Here is a 20541-nt window from a genome sequence, read left to right on the forward strand (position 1 = left end):
CCTGACCTTATCAATGGCTAAGACAAGACACTATGGGTAAAAAAGTTGGTGGCCTATCACATTCAGTCTCTGCTAGTTGATTCCTGCATTTTTTTTTCATTCAAACTTTGTAGAAAATGTCCTTTTATTTATGCAGATGAGGCTCCATCTAATTAAATATGCTTATATATACCAATCGTGGCACGGTGGTGTAGTGGTTAGCACTGTCGCCTCACAGCAAGAAAGTTCTGGGTTTGAGCCCAGTGGCTGACAAGGGCCTTACTGTGTGGAGTTTGCATGTTCTCCCCGTGTCTGTGTGGGTTTCCTCCGGGTGCTCCGGTTTCCCCCACAGTCCAAAGACATGCAGGTTAGGCTAATTGGTGGCTCTAAATTGACCGTAGGTGTGAACGTGAGTGTGAATGGTTGTTTGTCTCTGTGTATCAGCCCTGTGATGACCTGGTGACTTGTCCAGGGTGTACCCCGCCTCTCGCCCATAGTCAGCTGGGATAGGCTCCAGCTTGCCTGCGACCCTGTAGAACAGGATAAGCAGCTACACATAATGGATGGATGGCAGAGGCATAGCTAGGGTCCTGGGGTGCCCGTGACACCCCCCCCCCTTTGTCGGACCATACATTTTTTCAATAGCCACATAAGAATATTAGAAAAGCACTCACTGTAATTTTTCTAACATTTTTTTTAAACTAGAAGAAGAAACCTTTATTCGTCACATGCACACTTCAAGCACAGTGAAATTCATCCTCTGCATTTAACCCATCTGAAGCAGTGAACACACACACACCCAGCGCAGTAGGCAGCCACACCAGAGCGCCCGGGGAGCAGTCAGGGGTCAGGTACCTTGCTCAAGGGCACCTCAGCCCAAGGCCGCCCCACGTCAACCTAACTGCATGTCTTTAGATTGTGGGGGAAACCAGAGCACCCGGAGGAAACCCACACAGACACGGGGAGAGCATGCAAACTCCACACAGAAAGGCCCTCACCTGCCGCTGGGTTCAAACCCAGAACCTTCTTGCTGTGAGGCGACCGTGCTAACCACTACACCACCGTGCCGCCCCAAACTAGATTGTCACCTCAGCCTCATTAGGGTTTCTATAACCTTGACTTCCTGTGGTTTGGACATGAAAACCCAGTTTGTCAGAGTGTGTGCGGGAGAGGCGACTGTAAGTGCAGATATGTTAAATAATACACAGTGTGATATGAGCATAAAGTGTGTGAAATGCACACAACAGGCAAACAGTCTGAAACAGCAGGCAAAGTCGTAACCGAGGAAACAGGCAGGAGGTCAATCGAGGCACGGAGAGAATATCAGAGGCAAAATTATACAAGATCAAGGGACGAGAAACAGGAGTCGAAAAACCAGGAGGTCAATAAGGACAGGAAACAAGGTTCAGTAAGGCACACTAAACATGGCGTAATACTTTGCATCATCCATGCATGGGCTCAGTCTTTAAATAGCCCAAACATAGTTCATTGATTAAAGACAGGTGTTCTTTGTTAACGGCGCGCATGCCGGAGGTTATTAGGCACGCGCCCAGCCCGAGGCACGCCTTCAGGTGCACGAGCCAAGGCGCGCGGGACTGACACAGTTCTATGCAAGCGAAACACGATTGCACTAGAAAGCATGGTCAAGCTGCCAGTGGAGCTGCAGTCTTTTTAGTTGCGAATTACGAGTATTTCCTCTTGTGTTAATAATTCGCCATGTCAAAACAAGCAAAACTTTCCTCCTTCTTTCAACGTGGAGAGGTAAGCAATTTATTATATATTTTTTTCCATCAAAGTTGCATTTTGTGGCTTCGAAGCTAAGTTTTAGTGCTGTTTCTAGAACACAACATCAAGAAAACGTGGAAGGAACAGCAATAATGGAAGAGCTGGTTTCTAAGCTACCTAAAACTAGCAATGGTAATTATTTTTTGTTACATAATGTACTCAGGGGGCGGCACGGTAGTGTAGTGGTTAGCGCTGTCGCCTCACAGCAAGAAGGTCCGGCGAGGGCCTTTCTGTGTGGAGTTTGCATGTTCTCCCCGTGTCTGCGTGGGTTTCCTCCGGGTGCTCCGGTTTCCCCCACAGTCCAAAGACATGCAGGTTAGGTTAACTGGTGACTCTAAATTGACCGTAGGTGTGAATGTGAGTGTGAATGGTTGTCTGTGTCTATGTGTCAGCCCTGTGATGACCTGGCAACTTGTCCAGGGTGTACCCCGCCTTTCGCCTGTAGTCAGCTGGGATAGGCTCCAGCTTGCCTGCGACCCTGTAGAACAGGATAAAGCGGCTAGAGATAATGAGATGAGATGAGAATGTACTCAGGCTGCCAGTCAGTGTGTGACCCCACCCCGTTGTAGGTTTCCTCCGGGTGCCCTGGTTTCCCCCACGGTTCAAAGAAAGGTTATTAGGTTAACTAGCTATTCTATATTGCCCATAGGTGTGAATGTGTGTGTGAATGATTGAGAAAACCTCTATAATAATCCAGTAGCAGGTAATGAGAAACTTCTACTGTAATTCTTCCCTAGTAACAGACCTGCCATCAGGCTGTGCCTACAATTCTTGTTCTTGGCTGACAGGAGTTGAACCTGATGCGGTCTTTTGTTGCTGTAGCTCATCCACCTCAAGGTTTGTGCATTCTGAGTTGCTTTTCAGCTCACCACAGTTGTAAAGAGTGCTTATGAGTTACTACAGACTTCCTGTCAGCTCAAACCAGTCAGGTTATTCTCCTCTCTCTCTCTCGTGTGTGTGTGTGTGTGTGTGTGTGTGTATTAGCGCTAGCGTGCATGTTTGTGTAAATTTGGGAAAACATATTGGAGATAGGACTAAAGGTGAAGTTTTGGGTTCTGGAAATAGAAAATGGCTGATTTTGAGGAAAATAAATGTTTAAAAAGATAATGTGATTTAATTAGTTTCCACTCTAGTTAATTAAGATTAGAAGATTCATAAAGGAAATACATATAATAATAATAATAATAATAATAATAATAATGACCTACACTACCATTCAAAAGTTTGGGGGTCACCCAGACAATTTTGTGTTTTCCATGAAAAGTCACACTTTTATTTACCACCATAAGTTGTAAAATGAATAGAAAATATAGTCAAGACATTTTTCTGGCCATTTTGAGCATTTAATCGACCCCACAAATGTGATGCTCCAGAAAGTCAATCTGCTCAAAGGAAGGTCAGTTTTATAGCTTCTCTAAAGAGCTCAACTGTTTTCAGCTGTGCTAACATGATTGTACAAGGGTTTTCTAATCATCCATTAGCCTTCTGAGGCAATGAGCAAACACATTGTACCATTAGAACACTGGAGTGAGAGTTGCTGGAAATGGGCCTCTATACACCTATGGAGATATTGCACCAAAAACCAGACATTTGCAGCTAGAATAGTCATTTACCACATTAGCAATGTATAGAGTGGATTTCTGATTAGTTTAAAGTGATCTTCATTGAAAAGAACAGTGCTTTTCTTTCAAAAATAAGGACATTTCAAAGTGATCCCAAACTTTTGAACGGTAGTGTAAATTGGCATTATTATCAGGAAGTGGGCGGAGCTTAAGTCTTCTTCATTGTTGCTAAGTTGTATAAAACAAAAAACAATCCTTAATACAAAAATAAGATTTTGTTACTTTTGGTACAGTTGAAGAGAAGATATGTTAGGGATGTAATTCATTTAAAAAAATTGAAAATAAATAAATAAAGATTGACTGTGACGAAAACTGTCATTTCGAGCTGTAGGATCTGACGCAAAACGCTATTGGCTTAAATGTTTGACTGACAGCATGAAGCGCCCGCCCATTAATCAGTAAAATAAGCGCGAGCGCGTGTGGCGCGTGCGGTGTAAAGCAGGGCAGGCTGGAGGCTCGTTAGGAGGCGTGGAGTCGAGCGCGCGCGCTGCTTACAGTAAGCTGGCTGTAGAGGAATCCAGGTGGGGATCGGTTCGAAACTCTTTGACTTTTTAAAAGTTTTAGATCGTTTTCATTAAAAAAAAAAAATTGCTGTGGCCTAAAGGCAACATCTGAGACAAAATAGCAATGTTTAATAACCTGGCACTGCTGTGGTTTTCTTTAAAAATATTTGTTTGTTTGTACAGAATACAATATTGGCTTTTTTATTGTTATTTAATTTTTATTTTTTTATTTATTTTAAGTAACATTTGAGGCTATTTTAGTATTGGCAAAACCTTTAAGCTGAGTTAGTCATGTTTGTAGCTCTTGTCAGTTGCTGAATTGCTTTCCAAATTTCCTTATTTCATAACAAATTTGACCAATAAATGCTTGTTTTAAGCACCTGGTTCTGTTTCTTAACCTCAAATCTCACTCCTTTTGCCTCTATGTGAAAGTAGGTTGTGCAAGTCTCTTGCATCTCGTTTGATAACCCAGTCAGCCATAAAGACATTTCAAGATCTTCCTTGCCTGCATCAGTAAGTTGCTGAATGTCTGTCTGGTGGCCAGGGATGGCGACGGCAGCAGCAAATGAGAAACCAGTGCAGCAGCACTTGTACTTCTCGAGCTGTGGTGAGGAGGACAGTAGTGACAGCAGTGTGGAAGACTGGGCCTCCACAAGTGTGTTCTTAAGAAGTCCATCCTCTGCCTGCCAAACTCCAAGAGTGCAGCGCCACCGCCCCAGGAGTAATGCCATCTCGCCAACTGTGCCCATCTCCCCAATACCTTATGCTGCCTGGAGGAAGCTGAGGCTCTGTGATTCCCCCAATACACCGAAGGTAATATGGCAGCCTTTGCTGCATTGCTTTAGAGCAATGGCTTGGACGTTAAATAAGTTGCAGCACTAAACGTTCATTCCCTGCCCTCAGAGTTTGCTGTCCAAGTCAGCACTGCCTTACTCGAATGGCAAGCCATGTCGCAGCCAGAAAGTGTTCTGCCGGCCTGCCCAAGCACCCTCTGTCAATGTTAACCCTTTCACGCCAGACACCGTGCAGAGAAACAGTGTGCACTATAAGAGGAAGAACTGCAGAAGTGATGATGGACACCGGTAACAAAAGCTTCTATAAGCAAAAAAAAGTTCCTGATCAGATGTCCTCTGGTTGCAGATCATGTTCTCAAACCTGCCACGTTTTCTCCTTCCAGGTCAAAGGAAACTCAAACTTCATCAGAAGATGAGGGCTATTTTCTTCCCTCAAAGGTATGGCATTAGACATTTCTGGAAATGCTATGTACTGTTTTTCCTTGCTGGGCCTGTGCAAACACTTGCCTATAGTGTTTGATGTCTAATATCTATAGATTATGTAAAACACTCATGTCCATTAGGAAATCTGCCACTCATGGAAAATATGAGCTATATCTGGGACCTGGAGAACCAAAATGGTGACCAAGATCTGTCACTTGTGAGGAACTCCATGTATTTTGATAAACTTGCGTACTTCATGAATGCCTAGATGATAAAAAGGACAATTGCACGTTGGCTTGAGGCTCTGGCGTCTCTTTTCGTGTTAAACTCGTATTATTTTTGTACAAAATGCACCACGGATCTGAGTGACCTCACTCCCAGTGTTTTTCCTGCTGATGAGATGCATGCTGCCAATGGCAAACTGGTTCAAAATGTGTGGGGTGTGGGTTTTTTTTTTTTTGGGGTGTGTGTGTGTGTGTGTGCTGTATCCGCATAATGCAAAACATATTATATGGTTGTATGAAGATGTTGTCTATCTTGTGTTGAAAATATTTTTCACTACACTCACTTGTGATCACCATTTGAAGATAAACTTTCATATTACACAGTTGCACAAAGATATTCTCTATATATAATACTAAATGGATCTAATCGGCCAATATTAAGTCCTTGTGAATGTCAGTGTTTCTGCTTGGGGGGAAAAACAGCTGTGAATCTTGTGCTATTATGAACCGTTAATAATACTGTGGCTCTTGGGCATCACTTGCTTTATCACTCAAGAGCCAACAAAGAAAGGTCCTTGACTTTACCGTTGCATAACGGTAAAGAAGCCACATGACAAAGCAGCTTTCTCTCATGAGTCGAGGTTGATATGCTAACGGGTGGGGTGGCTTTTTTTTTTTTTTTTTTTTTTTTTTTTTAAACCATCCTGCTGAATCTAAAACGAATAATAAAATGGATGTTTTTATGTAAGCTGTTGTGTTCCAGTCTGAAGCCTAGATTTGCGTATGATGGGTGTACGCCCACATACAGTAGTATTATTACATGCAGTACTTGGAGTTTCTGGGTTCCTTTAGAAGGTACAACCATCTTCACATTGATTGCATTAAATACAATATGCAAACCATTTGTTGGTGTGGCTTTTATTAGTTGTGCAACACTTGTTCCTTTAAATCTGTGAGCTTGTCTGTGGCTATGAATGAGGAAGTTATGTGGGTTTTTTTTTTTTGAGCCAGTGTATAGGGCAAAAATGTTAGGAGCCTCTTAATTGGTGTTGGTGAGCCATTTTTATACTTGTCATGGCTTACTCGTGAAAATCTACACAAAAACGCAACAATCTGTTGATAGAACTTTCATCCAGGCTCTGTGTTCTTCCTTCTATCTGTCGGCACCCAGAGACCAGCAGTGCCAGCCCTCATGCTATCACGTTATGAGAGCGAGTTCCTGGAACTGGGCCGGATTGGCGTGGGCGAGTTTGGTGCGGTGTATTGCTGTCTGAAGAGGCTGGATGGCTGCATGTATGCCATTAAACGTTTGCGCAGGCCACTTGCTGGTTCTGCCAATGAGTAAGTGTACACCAGATCTGTCAGGATAGGGGTGGGTTTTTAAAAAAAAAAAAACCCTGGCCACAGTGATTCTGTCTTACAAATTGATGTGGTATGTCTATGAATGAACAAATGTGTAGAGATTGTTGAAAGGCTTAAAATCTGAGGCTCAAAGTTACTTGGGTATGTGTTCTTTGTTTTTGTCTGCAGGCAGCTGGCCTTAAAAGAGGTATATGCCCATGCTGTGTTGGGACATCACCCACATGTTGTGCGCTACTACTCTGCTTGGGCAGAAGATGATCATATGATTATTCAAAATGAGTACTGTGATGGTACTGTGGAGTTTCCTTTGCTGTAATTTCTCAAGCTTTTGCCAACTACTAGACCTCTGTGCACAGTTACAATATACCCATATGGTATCATTAAAATATTGTTTGTTTTGTAGGTGGGAGCCTCCATGATCTTATATCGGAGAAAGGAGAACAGGGTGAGTTCTTTCAGGAGCCAGAGTTGAGGGATTTGCTGCTTCAGGTCTCGATGGGACTCAAATACATCCATGCGTCAGGGCTTGTGCATCTAGATGTCAAACCCAGTGAGCTTTTTTCCAACTCTTTCTTGCCACATTCTCAGTTTCTTTTTAGAGTTCAGCTTGAGAAAATGTGTTCTCTGCTGTTGAGGTAACATATTCATAAGCTATCAGCCTAGCTCCAGTACTAGTGGTGTAGGAGACAGCGAAGAGGAAGATGATGGGAACACATCAGGGGTAGTCTACAAAATTGGTAAGTAATTTCAATCACGACTGTTCAGGATGGCTTGTATCGCTACAGACTTTTTTTTTTTTTTTTTAAATGGCACCATCTGCCTGCTTTTGGTACATGTCCTTCTCATTGTAGGGGATCTTGGTCATGTGACCTCCATCGCAAGTCCTCAGGTGGAGGAGGGGGACAGCCGCTTCCTAGCATGTGAAGTTTTGCAAGAGGTACCCTGGGGGTGGGAGCAATGCCTTTGTGAAAGTAGGGGTGTGTACACTACATAAGCAATCATGATCCTAGACAACATGCCCCTAATCCCAAGTGCTGCATGTGACCAATAAGAAGAAATGAGGTGGTGGCCCTATAGATGACTTGCAACCACGTGATCAAAATGCGTTCTGTCATGAGCATCCACCATGATGGTGGATATACAGAGCAACTAGGATGGTAGCTGCTGGAAGTGTGTAAACAATGCTGAATTTCTCAGTACTGCGATTTTAATGGTCGAGCGAAGATTCAGTACAAGGATGGATACGTGTGGTTTTGACCCAATTATTAAGTCAGATTTTTCTGAAGAGAAGATGCTTTTACCGACCATCGAGTACCCAGATATCGCGTTCTATCTGGTTTGGCTGCTGAAGAATCAAATCTGACCTTGGATGAAACATGACCCGTTTTCTGAGTGGGTGCCCAGTCTGGATTGTTTCTATTGTATAATTTTGCTGATGCTCCAAAAGCGAAATGGTAATACACTTGTTAATTATAACTGTGACTGAGTGAACCACAAGAGAACGCTCATGTTGTAATAAAATTCTTCCATGATCTCAAGAAAGCTTTTGAATCTCACCAGAGAGAAAATGATGACTGCAAACATGAACTGTTTTGGTTTTAGCCTCTGTTAGATCAGTCCTGTTGTCGGTTGTTCAGTGCTTGTCTCCTCTCTGTACGAAGCCTCAGTTTCCTCGTCCCCTTTCCAAATCATGGATGGAATTCTAAAAAATCAGAATGTGCCATGGTCATGAGTGCTGTTGACTACAACCATATACAGCATAAAGATATGGCATGGCTAAAAGAACGCTTAAAGCAGTGGAAAAACAGAATTGCACATGCGTGACTGTTTTTGTATGGAATGTTGCTTGACCCTGCACTTGTATATCCACAAATATGGCTGACATCCAGGTTTCTGTTTTGCTTTGATGTCACTTGCAAGTTGGGAAGAGTGTAGGTGTTGAGGATGGTTCTTGATAGAACTGACATTTTTGCAAAGAGAACTGGGAGTATAGTGAAATGGCTATTTTATACTAATTTAGGGATATTCAGTCACCCCTTCTGGATATGACGTGCCAAAGAATTTGTGTTGTGCTTTGCCCTCACCCTTCTACACATGGCTGGATGATGGCCCTGGTTTCAAGGATCTATAGAGATCTTGCAGTCACGTGACCGGAAAGTACACAGCGGCCATCTTGTCGGTAAAAAACACCGCTGAATACTGCTGCACTCGTGTACAGAATGGATCAATTTCAACCGACGGACTACACGGCTCATTTTTCTAACGAACAGATAACTAGATATATGTCTAAAACGATCTACAGATTAGTGACCCTTATGGCTTACCGGACGGAGTTTTCACGACCGGATTTTGAACTGCCAGCGGAATACCCAGACGTGTATAATTACCTCATTAACTTTCCCTCGCTGTTCAGTGGTGAAGCACTGCATGCTTGTAAATCTCTGGACAGTTATCTTTACAGAAATTCAGGATTTGTCAGCGACTCAGATGTGGCATCTTGTAAACAAGAATCCTCATTGGATGGGTAAGTCACTTAAGTATTGAGTATAGCACTGACCAGCCAATAATAGAATAAGGTAATTCCAAATCGTCCGTGCTGTTTACCATGGATCTGGCATTGGAGAGAGAGAGGCTTAGTAGTGGAGATTTGAGTGGCTGTTTTCTGAGCTTAGTCAACAGGCCGGCTCTGCCTGCAGCCTCGCTTTTGCTTCCGCTCCCGGCGCCGCCGCCTTCGCTTTACTTCCGATAACAATCCACGGAGACCCCGCTGGTCTCGCTATCTCGTCTGGAATGTTGTGCATGTGATGGAAATCGCTACAAACCGTCATTTTCTGCTGGAAACCAATGTCCAGTAAGTCCATACGGTTGTAGTGGATATTGAAGTCCGGTACAGACGAACAACACGCAAAAATACACAAACATAAATGTGCACAGGTAGGGAGAGCTTGTAGCCGGAGCCGTTGTAGTAGAATTGTATATAGTAGGGTTTTCCAGAAGAAAAGGTAGAAGTAGGAAATATGGCGTTTGACCGACAAGATGGCGTCTGTCACAATCTGGATCGGCTGTGACGTCACATGCAAGTGCTCCATTGCAGATGGCTTTTCCACCCCCTCTTGGACTCTAACTGGCTCCCCCCCCCCCCCCCCCCCCAGTGCTGCTGTTACTCGTTGAAGATGGGTGTGCATTATAGTATTCATTGCTAAGAATCTCAAATGTTTGTAGTCTGGGCTGAAATTGCAGTGTGCACTTGGCTTTATGGTCACCTGGCAACCTATTTTCACAAATGATTAGTAAAGGAAAGCGAAGTCTTGTATAAAAATGTTCTAATTGTGATTTCTTTTTTTTTTTTTTTTGTGTGTGTGTGTTTGCCATGGCTGGCTTCCAGGACTACACACACCTACCCAAGGCGGATATCTTTGCCCTGAGCCTGACGGTGCTGGTAGCAGCTGGTGCTCCACCACTGCCTCAGAATGGAGATGAGTGGCACCACCTCAGGCAGGGTCACTTGCCCAGCCTGCCCCATGAATTAATGCCAGCTTTCAGAAGTCTTCTACAGGTGGAATACTATGAAGGGAATTGGGATCAAGAGACACTAATTCTAACTTTATTTTTTTTAGTTTTACTTGGATTGCTTAGATTCTTTCTTGACTTGAAAGGGAAAAATCCATCATGATTGACTAATCTTTCAGGGATCGCTAATATTTTGTAATGAAATCCTGAGTTTACTTTTAAGGGGGAATTTTTCAATGACTTGGTCTATTCTCACTTTGGTTTCCTACAAATGGCAGTTGACTACCTGCTGATGGTGATGCCGGTGGGAATCGGCTTCTGCTTTCCTTTCTAATTAAGAAACTGCACTATCGTGTTTATCATCTTGTATTACTGAGCAGGGAGTCTATGCTGTAATGGTTGCTGTCTCCACTACTGTGTTGGCTTTCTCATTAATATGCATAACTGTTAGAAAATGGTTAGTGCGAAAAGCCCTTGCTCTATTGGTTTCAGGACCTGTGAAATGGGTGTGGCTTTTAAAACCACTCCCTTTAAACTTCATAACTTGCTAGTCCTGCCCCCTTGTGAAATTGGTGGCAATTTAAAAAAAAAAAAAAAACAGGAAAGCAAAAACAAAAATGCAGCACCAACAAATTGGCCCCAGCACAGCTGGGCATTTAATGTGTTTCAGGGTAGGGTTTTCCTTTAAGCAAGTGTAACTTGTACTGACCTGTATATTCTCCATTTTGATAGACTATGCTGGACCCTGATCCTACTATGAGGCCATCTGCGCCTGCATTGTGCAGGCACCCAGTGCTGCGCAAGGAGAGAGCTGGAAAGCTGGCAGCACAGCTGCGCAGAGAGCTCAATGTGGAGAAGTTCAGGACAGCAATGCTGGAAAGGTGAGGGGACATCTGGGATAAATCTAATCCTGTGTTTGGTGTGAGACTGTTGGTGGTATATCTTGGGCAGTGTCTGTCAGAACAAAAGTCCTCAGGAGATGACACCCCCCCCCCCCCCCCCCCCCCCCCCCCCCCCGAAGCCTTACTCAATTCTCCCAAGTTGAACTGGTTGCCATGGAAATGTGGAAAAATCACAAATTTCAAAAGGCATAGCGCTGCTAGTCACTTAACTGTCAGGTTTCATTGGGGGGGGGGGAAATCCTAAGTTTGCGTTATGCTCCTGAAATTAATGTTTTACAGATGGCCGGAGGGATTAGCCATTCCCCCCCCCCCCCCCCTCCAAAAAAAGGGGGGGGGGAATAAATGAAGTCGGGCAACTTTAAGGTAATGAGCAATGACATGGTTTTAGAAACACTCTGCTCTAAAGAATCCTAGAGAACAGTTGTGAAAACTTTTAGTTCTGATTAAACCATTCCCAAGTAGACTTGTGACTTGAGTGATGCTGTTGGATAGAAAGTATTATTAGACAAGAGGTGAATGTTGGATATCTTGGTGCATATCACGGGTAAATTCAGGAGGAAGATCAATGTAATTCTCCTATTTTATATTAAACTTTGGTCAAATATCTGTTGCATTTTGTGCAATTTTTTTTTTACCTTGCGCAATACCAGAAAAACTCAGTTGAAATCAAGCCATTTGAGGCGAATTGGTCCACCTCTGAAAAAACTTGGCATTTGGATTTCAGGGCAAACACTGATTTTCGTGACGTCATCTGTGGGACGCCTCCCTCTGAATCCTACGTCAGCACTGGTTCGTTTGAGAAAACGACCTGGTGGTTTTCTGCAAATTTCAACATTATTGTGTAATTATTAAAATGGTTAACAGATGTATCGTAGGAGGGTGTAGCAACACCAATCTTGATGGGATTAGTACTCATCGTTTTCCAAAAGACCGGACAATGAGAGAGAAATGGGAGCGCTGAAACTGTGCAAAACTCGCGCAGCCTGCTGGCTCTTCCGCAGGTGACGTCACGAATCTGGCTCCAGACTCCCTTGGGATTTTTCCAGATGTGTGGCTCCCCCCCTGCTGTAGACAGATGGCCTTGTGCAAAATTACCCTTCTGGATGAGTGTGTAAAGGGAATACTTTCATATAAAGAAATTTGGTCCAGAATATGCACTTTAAATGAAAGCAGTCACTTCTGTTGGGGGTGGGGTGAGTGGGGATTTTTTTTTTTGGGTGCAACAAGGCAACACATCTCACTAATAGTTTATTTAAATTGCTTTTATTAGTATTATTGATACCAGTTGACATGTTTGCTCTACAGCCTTTCTAAATAGCTTGCAAGATGAAGCATTCTGAATGACTGTAGTTGCCTAGCTCATCTCAATCGCAGAGCATCTCCGAGCTGACCGGCACCATCTGCAGGGAAGCCAGAGCAGGTTTTGTCGCTGCATTTGGTGTGAAAATGGGATCATTCCATCCATTATCTGTAACCACTTATCCTGTGCAGGGTCCCAGGCAAGCTGGTGCCTAGGCAAGCTGGTGCCTATCCCAGCTGACTATTGGTGAGAGGCAGGGTACATCCTGGATAAGTCACCAGATCATCACAGGGCTGATACAGAGAGAACCATTCACACCTATGGTCAATTTAGAGCCACCAATTAGCCTAACCTGCATGTCTTTGGACTGGGGGAACCTACACAGACATGGGGAGAACATGCAAACTCCATACAAAAAGGCCCTCATCAGCCACTGGTCTCGAACCCAGAACCTTTTTGCTCTGAGGTGACAGTGCTAACCACCACACCACTGTGTGGCCCCAAATGGTATAATTGGCATGTTATTCTTGAAAGGGAATCCCCATAGTTCAGTCTGATTCCCACCAGGGGGCACTGCTGTCATGGTTGTGCTGTACATAGTGATCACAGAACCTGAATCTCCAGAGCTTTGCTTTGAAAAATACCAAGCAGTGACTTGAAGTTTGTTGAAGTGCCAGCTGACACTTTAATCTACACCCATGTGACTGTCGTCAGTGGTTCAGAACCTGTTAAAACTGGCTTAAGCCATGAAACGCAGCTTAGGTTGTTTTACTGAGATACAAACTCCTTTGTTTGATGTGGGAAACCCCCAACAAAAAAAGGCAGGGGAGATCATTAAAGTGACTGTGCGTCTCAAGATGGTTGACCAATTACTTTCCTTAGAGCTTTTAAACTTGCCATGTCTGGTCACCCAGGTGTGTTTTTATTCATTAGTCACATTGACTGAACATGCAAAAACAGTCATATGTTAACAGTAACAAGCATGTGTGTTGGCTTCTATTTTATTTACCATTAGGGGCTGTTGGTGTGCACTGTGCTTAAAAACAAAGCTCCAACTCCTCTGGATTCAAAGCTTCAGTGCCCTGTTACCAGCTATAGACATTGAAGTAATGATTACTGAATGGTGAATACTCGATAGTGAGCCATCCATCCATCATCTGTAGCCACTTATCCTGTACAGGGTTGCAGGTAAGCTGGACCCTATCCTAGCTGATTATGGGTGAGAGGCAGGCTACACCCTGGACAAGTTGCCAGGTTATTGCAGGGCTGACACGGAGACAACCAGCCATTCACACTCGCATTCACACCTACAGTCAATTTAGAGCCACCAGTTAACCTAACTGCATGTCTTTTGGACTGTGGGGGGAAACCGGAGCACCCGGAGGAAACCCATACAGACACGGGGAGAACATGCAAACTCCACACAGGAAAGCCCTTGCCGGGCTCGAACCTTCTTGCTGTGAGGTGACAGTGCTAACCACTGTGCTGCCCATAGTGAGCCATGATTTCCTTTAACCGGATTCAGAGGGTAATGAATTCCTGCCTTTCTCTCTCTAGGGAACTCCAGGAGGCTCGGCTAGCTGCTGTCTCACCTCAGCAACCTGCTCACGCTGTAGGATGCACAACCTTACACTCAGGCTCACATCCTGGACCAGGACGGAAGCTGGTGGGACGAAACACTACTCGATCCATGAGCTTTGGTTGCCTGGGACACTGAACACATGCTTAATGGGTGTAACTGGTCTGGAGATGCTTTGGTGGCTTTTCACCATAATGTGAGGATGTGAATTTCTCCAGATTGTTACTCATTTCAGTGGAAGTCTGTGCTTTTTAGTGACATAAGTGAATTTTATCCTTGTAAATAAAGATTTTAAATGCCTTAATGTGTGGTTTTGTTCTCACTGTACATTTGCATGCACACTGTGCTGCTTATCTTGCACCCACATTGCTACTGTAGGGGAACTCCAAAGAGCTGGTTTTGTTCAGACAAGACCTTTAGGAACTAAGTTTAGCTTCTGTTTATTATATATGCGAGCAAACAAACGGGGACTTTCCAGCATTTTCTGAAATCGCCATGATGCTGTGTAACTTCCTAGTTAAACTTGTTTTGGTGGACAACTGGGCTTGGGCTTTGACTGTTTTTACGTCACTTCCGCTTTAGAACAGGGATGTTTTTAATGTTCGTAGTCATCAAAACGATCTTATCTCTATATAGTTGAGAAGCTTCCCTTCTCCTCCACTTTGGTGAACACTGGAAGTAACCTGTATTTTGAGAAGGCTGTGTGATCACTTCCGCCCTCACATGACCAGGGGCACTTCCGCCCTCATATGCCCATGTACACAGATTTTTGCCAAACATGTTTTAGTTTAAAAAAAATATATTTAAACGTAACCAACTTACACTGGACTTGATAGACAGACTAGCTCTAGATTTATAACAACGAGCTCAGAGTCCAAATTTGGACCAAGAAGACTCTTAGAGCTAGTCTATCCACCATTTGTAAACCAGATCTTGTCCAGGTAACCACTTTTTTAAACCGCCTTATCAAACTTTGCGCGTTTCCTTTTAGATATACTTCACCACTGGGACCACGAAGAGACTGTAAAAAAAAAACAACAACAACCCCCCCCACACACGTACATGCCCGATTTATCCACTTCCGTGGTACCATTTTTACACAGCGCCGCTTCATGTTATATCACCCCTTCCTTTACAGCGCAACACGTGACCTGAGGGGTGAGCGGTTTTTAGATAGAACTAAAACCGTCTCATTTTATCTAATTTTAAAGTTTGTCCACTTTCAGAGTTAATTTAGTCAGCTTATAGTTTAAACTTTTACTCAATGCAGCTCGTTGTGTAACAGTAAGACGATTTAATTTCATGCACGTCTACCCGTCCACCCCTTATAGTGAATGGTTCAGTCCTCACCCAAGGCTGAGATATAAAGTTGCCGCAGGAGGCGGTGGGATGAAGGAGCTGGAGCTCTGACTCAGGAGGCGCTGCGAGTTATGAGGCAGTGTAAGTTGTTTGGTTTGTTGTTAGATTTATTATACAGCTAATTTGAAGTTATTTAGCTGGTTGGTTAGCTAGCTAGCACAACATTTTTAAAGGGGTTGAAGAAATAAAACAGGTTTAATAAAGGTGCAACATTACACAGAAAGCTAACTTTGTGTGCGTTTTTTAAAGTTGAGTCTGTTTGGTCCAGTGTTGGACTCTGAGCTCGGTTCTTAGAGCTTATTGTTATAAATTTAGACCTAGTCTGTCTACCAAGTCCAGTGTAAACTGGTTAAGTTTAAATATATATATATATATTTTAAACTAAAACCTCATGTTTGGACTAAAGGTATGGCAAAACTCTATCTGTATACTTGCATCTCTTTCTCTAAAGCTAATGTGGTGTTTATTTTATGACTCTACATTGAGTCATTTAAAATTTCCAAACGTTATTTTTTTTGTTTTTGTTTGTCAGTAAAGAAAGCAGCATATTATACAAGAGACCACTTTTCAGACAGGCAAGGCAAGTTTATTTATATAGCACATTTCATACTGTACACAGTGGCAGTTCAATGTGCTTTACAGAAGTAAAAGCAAAACAGTAAGCAATAGAAAATAAAATAAATGGGGAAGAAAAATAAGAATTAAACAATAGTAGAAATAAAATAAAATGAAATAAAAGTTCAATTAAAAAAACAGCAGAATAAAATAGAATAAAAGTTAAGTAAAATTTAAAACATGCAGAGACTGTAAAAGTAAAGAGTTTAAAACATGTAGAGATGGCAATATTAATAATTTAGCAGAAAGCATCTGGAAACAGCTTGGTCTTTAGTCTAGATTTGAAGCTGCCAGCAGCAGGAGCATTTTTGATGTCCTCTGGGAGTTGGTTCCATAGCTGCACTGCATAGTAGCTAAAAGCTGCTTCACCACACTTTGTTTTAACAACAGGTTTTACCAGTAAATTTTGCTGCTGCGATCTGGTAGATCTGATCGGGTTCGGCTGCTGCAACATATCAGAGAGGTAATTGGGCCCTGTACCATTTAGAGATTTGTACACCAGCAGCAATGCTTTAAAGTCAATTCTGTAGCTTACTGGAAGCCAGTGAAGGGACCTTAGAATTGGAGTAATGTGCTCTCTTCTTTTTATTCGTGTGAGAACCCTAGCCGCTGCATTTTGAATCACCTGAAGTCATTTGATGGTCTTTTTTGGCAGGCCTGTGAAAAGGCCATTGCAGTAATCAACCCTACTAGAGATGAAGGCATGTATAAGTTTTTCCAGATCATTTTTTGACATAAGTCCTCTTAGTTTGGAAATGTTTTTTAGGTGATAAAATGCTGTTTTAGTGATGCTTTCATGTGACTGTCTAGCGCTACGTTCACACTGCAAGGCTTAATGCTCAATTCCGATTTTTTTGTGAAATCCGATTTTTTTGTGAGGTCGTTCACATTAACAAATATATGCGACTTGTATGTGATCCTCAGTATGAACGAAAAGCGACCTAAAAGTGTTCCGCATGCGCATTGCAGGATACGACGACGTCACACGCAGTGAGCATGGCCAGTGTTTACGGAAGTAAAACCGCCCGGTTGCGGTATGACCCATCCAATCTAGCTTGAATAGCTGCATCCCCCCAAATGGAAATCAGCTCCCTAACCTCTGCGTCCTTCCATTGAGAAGATTCAGAACCTTCACAGCCCGAAGCGTCCCTCGCATTGATGTCATGCGCAGGGGCGCAGATACGTTTTTTGAACTGGGGGGGACAAAGCTGCCAGCAAACCAACCCCAACCCCGATATGCCTGTCAAACTTGTTGTGGGTTACTATAGCAACCAAGCTCGAGCTCGCAATCTGTGCAGTCTGCGCAGCTCAACCAACCAAATATCAGTCTTTGTTTTGTTTTATGTGAGTTGTTGCAACTATGTATACACTGCTGTGCACCTCAATAAACCGAATGGTAATTAGTCTTTTGATTTTTCCGTGAGGTTTGCCTTATGCAAAGTGGGGGGGACCGAACGAAGTGAATTTTTAAATCTGGGTGGGACGAATCCACCCGTCCCACCCTCTATCTGCGCCCGTGATTATGCGCCATGTTGTTGTAACTTTTTTTGAGAGACCCGCCGCCTACTTCAGCGCAGAATAGTGACGTTTGTGGCTTGTTGATGACGTGTAAGTCGGATGAATGCGACCTGGCGGTTCAGACTGAAGTCGCATATGAAAAGAGCGGATAGGGATCGGAATTAGGACCACATATCCAAACGGCCTGGGTCGGATTTGAAAAAATCGGATCTGTGTCGTTCATATTGTCAATAAAAGATCGGATACAGGTCACATATGGGCGAAAAGATCGGATTTGAGTCACTTCAGCCTGCAGTGTGAACGTAGCCAAAGTTTAGCTCGCTGTCAATGAAAGGCTGCTGCACTGCAAAAAATGATCTCTTGTTGAGAGAAAATCTCTTTAATATGGGTGAATTTATCTATTATTTCTTATTAGAAGTTTACTAGAACTCAAATATAAGATTATTTAGCTTCCTTTGAGGCGCTTTTACTAATTTCAAGCCTTAAATTTTCTTATTCTATTGGCAGATAATTTTGCTCATTTTAAGCATTCAATTCTCGAAAGAAGCAAAATTATCTGCCAATAGAATAAGAAAATTTAAGGCTTGAAATTAGTAAAAGCGCCTCAAAGGAAGCTAAATAATCTTTTATATTTGAGTTCTAGTAAACTTCTAATAAGAAATAATAGATATTTTCTCTAGGGTGGCACCTCACAGCTAGAAGGTCCGGGTTCGAGCCCCGGGGCCGGCGAGGGCCTTTCTGTGCGGAGTTTGCATGTTCTCCCCGTGTCCGCGTGGGTTTCCTCCGGGTGCTCCGGTTTCCCCCACAGTCCAAAGACATGCAGGTTAGGTTAACTGGTGACTCTAAATTGACCGTAGGTGTGAATGTGAGTGTGAATGGTTGTCTGTGTCTATTGGCCCTTTTCCACTACCCTTTTTCAGCTCGCTTCAGCTCACTTCAGCCCGACATGGCTCGCATTTCGACTATCCAAAAACAGCACGACTCAGCTCGCTTCAGCCCTGCTTAGCCCCCAAAACTTGCACGGTTTTGGAGTGGGGCTGAAGCGAGCCAAAGCGAGCCGAGTGAGGCTGGGGGCGTGAGCAGACACTCCCCTGTGCACTGATTGGTGAGGAGGAGTGTCCTCACATGCCCACACACGCCCCGCGAGCACGCTGGGATCTGTAAACACCGTAAACCCGGAAGAAGGAGAATTACGAGAATTACGAGAATTATGAAGCCTTATGCGCCTCGCCTCATCTATACGCTCTTGCCAGTATCTGTTGGTGTTGTCGGTGACAACAAGCCACAGCACCAAGACCAGCAACACTAACGACTCCATGTCCTCCATGTTTATTGTTTACTATCCGGGTTGTGAGACTACCGCTTAAAAGCTCACTGATGTCACTGTTTGCGCCGCCAAACGACATCACCTGACGTCCACCCACTTTCGCTAACTCCACCCAATGTGTCCACCCACTTCCAGCCAGCACGGTTCAGCGCGATCTCAATATTTTTCATCAAAACGACTAGTTATATTCTAAAATAGTTTATTTATATGAATCAGTTTGATTTGAAAAAATAAGTAGGTAAAGCTATGAAAACTCACGTCAGTCTCTTGTGAATCATAACATCAAAACTAGCAGACGGGAAATTTTTGCTGCATACGTCACCAGAAACCGTGAAAGCGAGAGAGCATCCTTATAAAAGTTATCAGATTGATATTCATGAGTAATCTAGTCAGAAACCAATCAGAAGAGAGAGAGAGTGAGAGCCTGAGCACTTTCCCGTGACTCAAAAAGCACCGGCAGTTTCCCGACGTCACGTGAGCAGAGTTTTTACTCTATTGTACCAACTTCAACCTGCCATTACTCCCAAAGTACTGAACAGATCTTAACCAGATACGTTTCTGTGGAAAGCAGAGATTATAAGCTTTTTAATGATCGTATTCACGATGGTGAAGTTTTGGAGTTTTGGATTCACTTCAAAGATGTGCTGAAGCGTCATATGAAGACCAGTAGCATTTAACACTCAACATGGGAATGTGAAGCTATGGACAGAAGCCATTGCTGTTCTGTTACTGTGAGGGCCATCAAAGAGGTGGAAAAGGCTAGAGAGGAAAAGTACTTGGAAAGACATAAAATCAGACACTCAAACCCCCCATTTGCCACATCTTTCAAGTGTGAAAGATACTGTCGCTCGAAAGCGGGTCTTGTAGCCCACAAACGAGCATGCCAAGCATAAAGTTTTTTTTTTTTTAAATCACGACTTCACAGTCATCATCGTAATGATGGACTGCTGAATAATATTCACGATTGAAAATATTCAAGAGTTAATCAGTGACAGATTTGGAAACTGAGATGAGCATCTGCACGCACAATTTTCACAGCTCGGCCAGCGAGCGTCTGATACGCCTAGTATAGACCTCTTGCAGTCACGTGACCGGAATGTAAACAGCCGCCATCTTGTCGGTAAAAAACACAGCTGAATATTGCTGCACTCGTGTACAAAATGGATCAATTTCAACCGACGGACTACACGGCTCATTTTTCTAATGAACAGATAACAAGATGTATGTCTAAAATAAACGACCTACAGATTAGTGACCCTTATCGATTACCGGACGTAGTTTTCACGAACGTGTCAGTGGATATTGAACTGCCAGAGGTGGAACACCCAGATGTGTATGATTGCCTCATTAACTTTCCCTCGCTGTTCAGTGGTGAAGCACTGCGTGCTTATAAATCTCTGGACAGTTATCTTTACAGAAATTCAGGATTTGTCAGCCGCCCTCAGATGTGGCATCTTGTAAGCAAGAAAATAACAATCCTCATTGGACGGGTAAGTCACTTAAGTATTGAGACCCCGCTGGTCTCGCTATCTCGTCCGGAATGTTGTGCATGCGATGGAAATCGCTACAAACCGTCATTTTCTGCTGGAAACCAATGTCCAGTAAGTCCATACGGTTGTAGTGGATATTGAAGTCCGGTACAGACGAACAACACGCAAAAATACACACAAAAAACATAAAAAACGTGCACAGGTAGGAGCTTGTAGTCCATCACTATTACTGTATATATGGTATACCTG

At 43.3% G+C, this 20541-nt stretch overlaps 2 protein-coding genes across 4 annotated transcripts in view; both read left to right on the forward strand.

Moving 5' to 3' along the window:
• Window positions 1-1823: 1823 nt before the first annotated feature.
• On the forward strand, window positions 1824-14287 carry wee2 (WEE2 oocyte meiosis inhibiting kinase). 3 transcript variants are annotated; one of them, XM_060923905.1, is made up of 12 exons: window positions 1824-1896; window positions 4434-4702; window positions 4793-4971; window positions 5067-5121; window positions 6502-6671; window positions 6861-6982; window positions 7096-7242; window positions 7328-7429; window positions 7544-7629; window positions 10078-10248; window positions 10935-11083; window positions 13962-14287. In XM_060923905.1, exons 1-12 carry the CDS (start codon window positions 1857-1859, stop codon window positions 14119-14121), a joined length of 1650 nt encoding a protein of 549 aa, XP_060779888.1. In that variant the 5' UTR covers window positions 1824-1856; the 3' UTR covers window positions 14122-14287. The 3 variants fall into 3 exon arrangements, with proteins under 3 accessions (XP_060779888.1, XP_060779890.1, XP_060779889.1); XM_060923907.1 differs by lacking the exon at window positions 1824-1896 and adding an exon at window positions 3819-3907; XM_060923906.1 differs by lacking the exon at window positions 1824-1896 and adding an exon at window positions 3824-3907 and having other exon boundaries at window positions 4325-4702.
• Window positions 14288-15338: 1051 nt separating this feature from the next.
• bida (BH3 interacting domain death agonist) overlaps window positions 15339-20541 on the forward strand; it is a 31457-nt gene continuing 26254 nt past the window's right edge. Inside the window, exon 1 of the mRNA XM_060923910.1 lies at window positions 15339-15423. The gene's annotated coding sequence lies outside the window, so the exon portion shown is untranslated. The remainder of the gene's footprint in view (window positions 15424-20541) is intronic.

The sequence above is a fragment of the Neoarius graeffei genome, chromosome 6, assembly GCF_027579695.1.
Source record: "Neoarius graeffei isolate fNeoGra1 chromosome 6, fNeoGra1.pri, whole genome shotgun sequence".
In the NCBI taxonomy this organism is placed as follows: domain Eukaryota; kingdom Metazoa; phylum Chordata; class Actinopteri; order Siluriformes; family Ariidae; genus Neoarius; species Neoarius graeffei.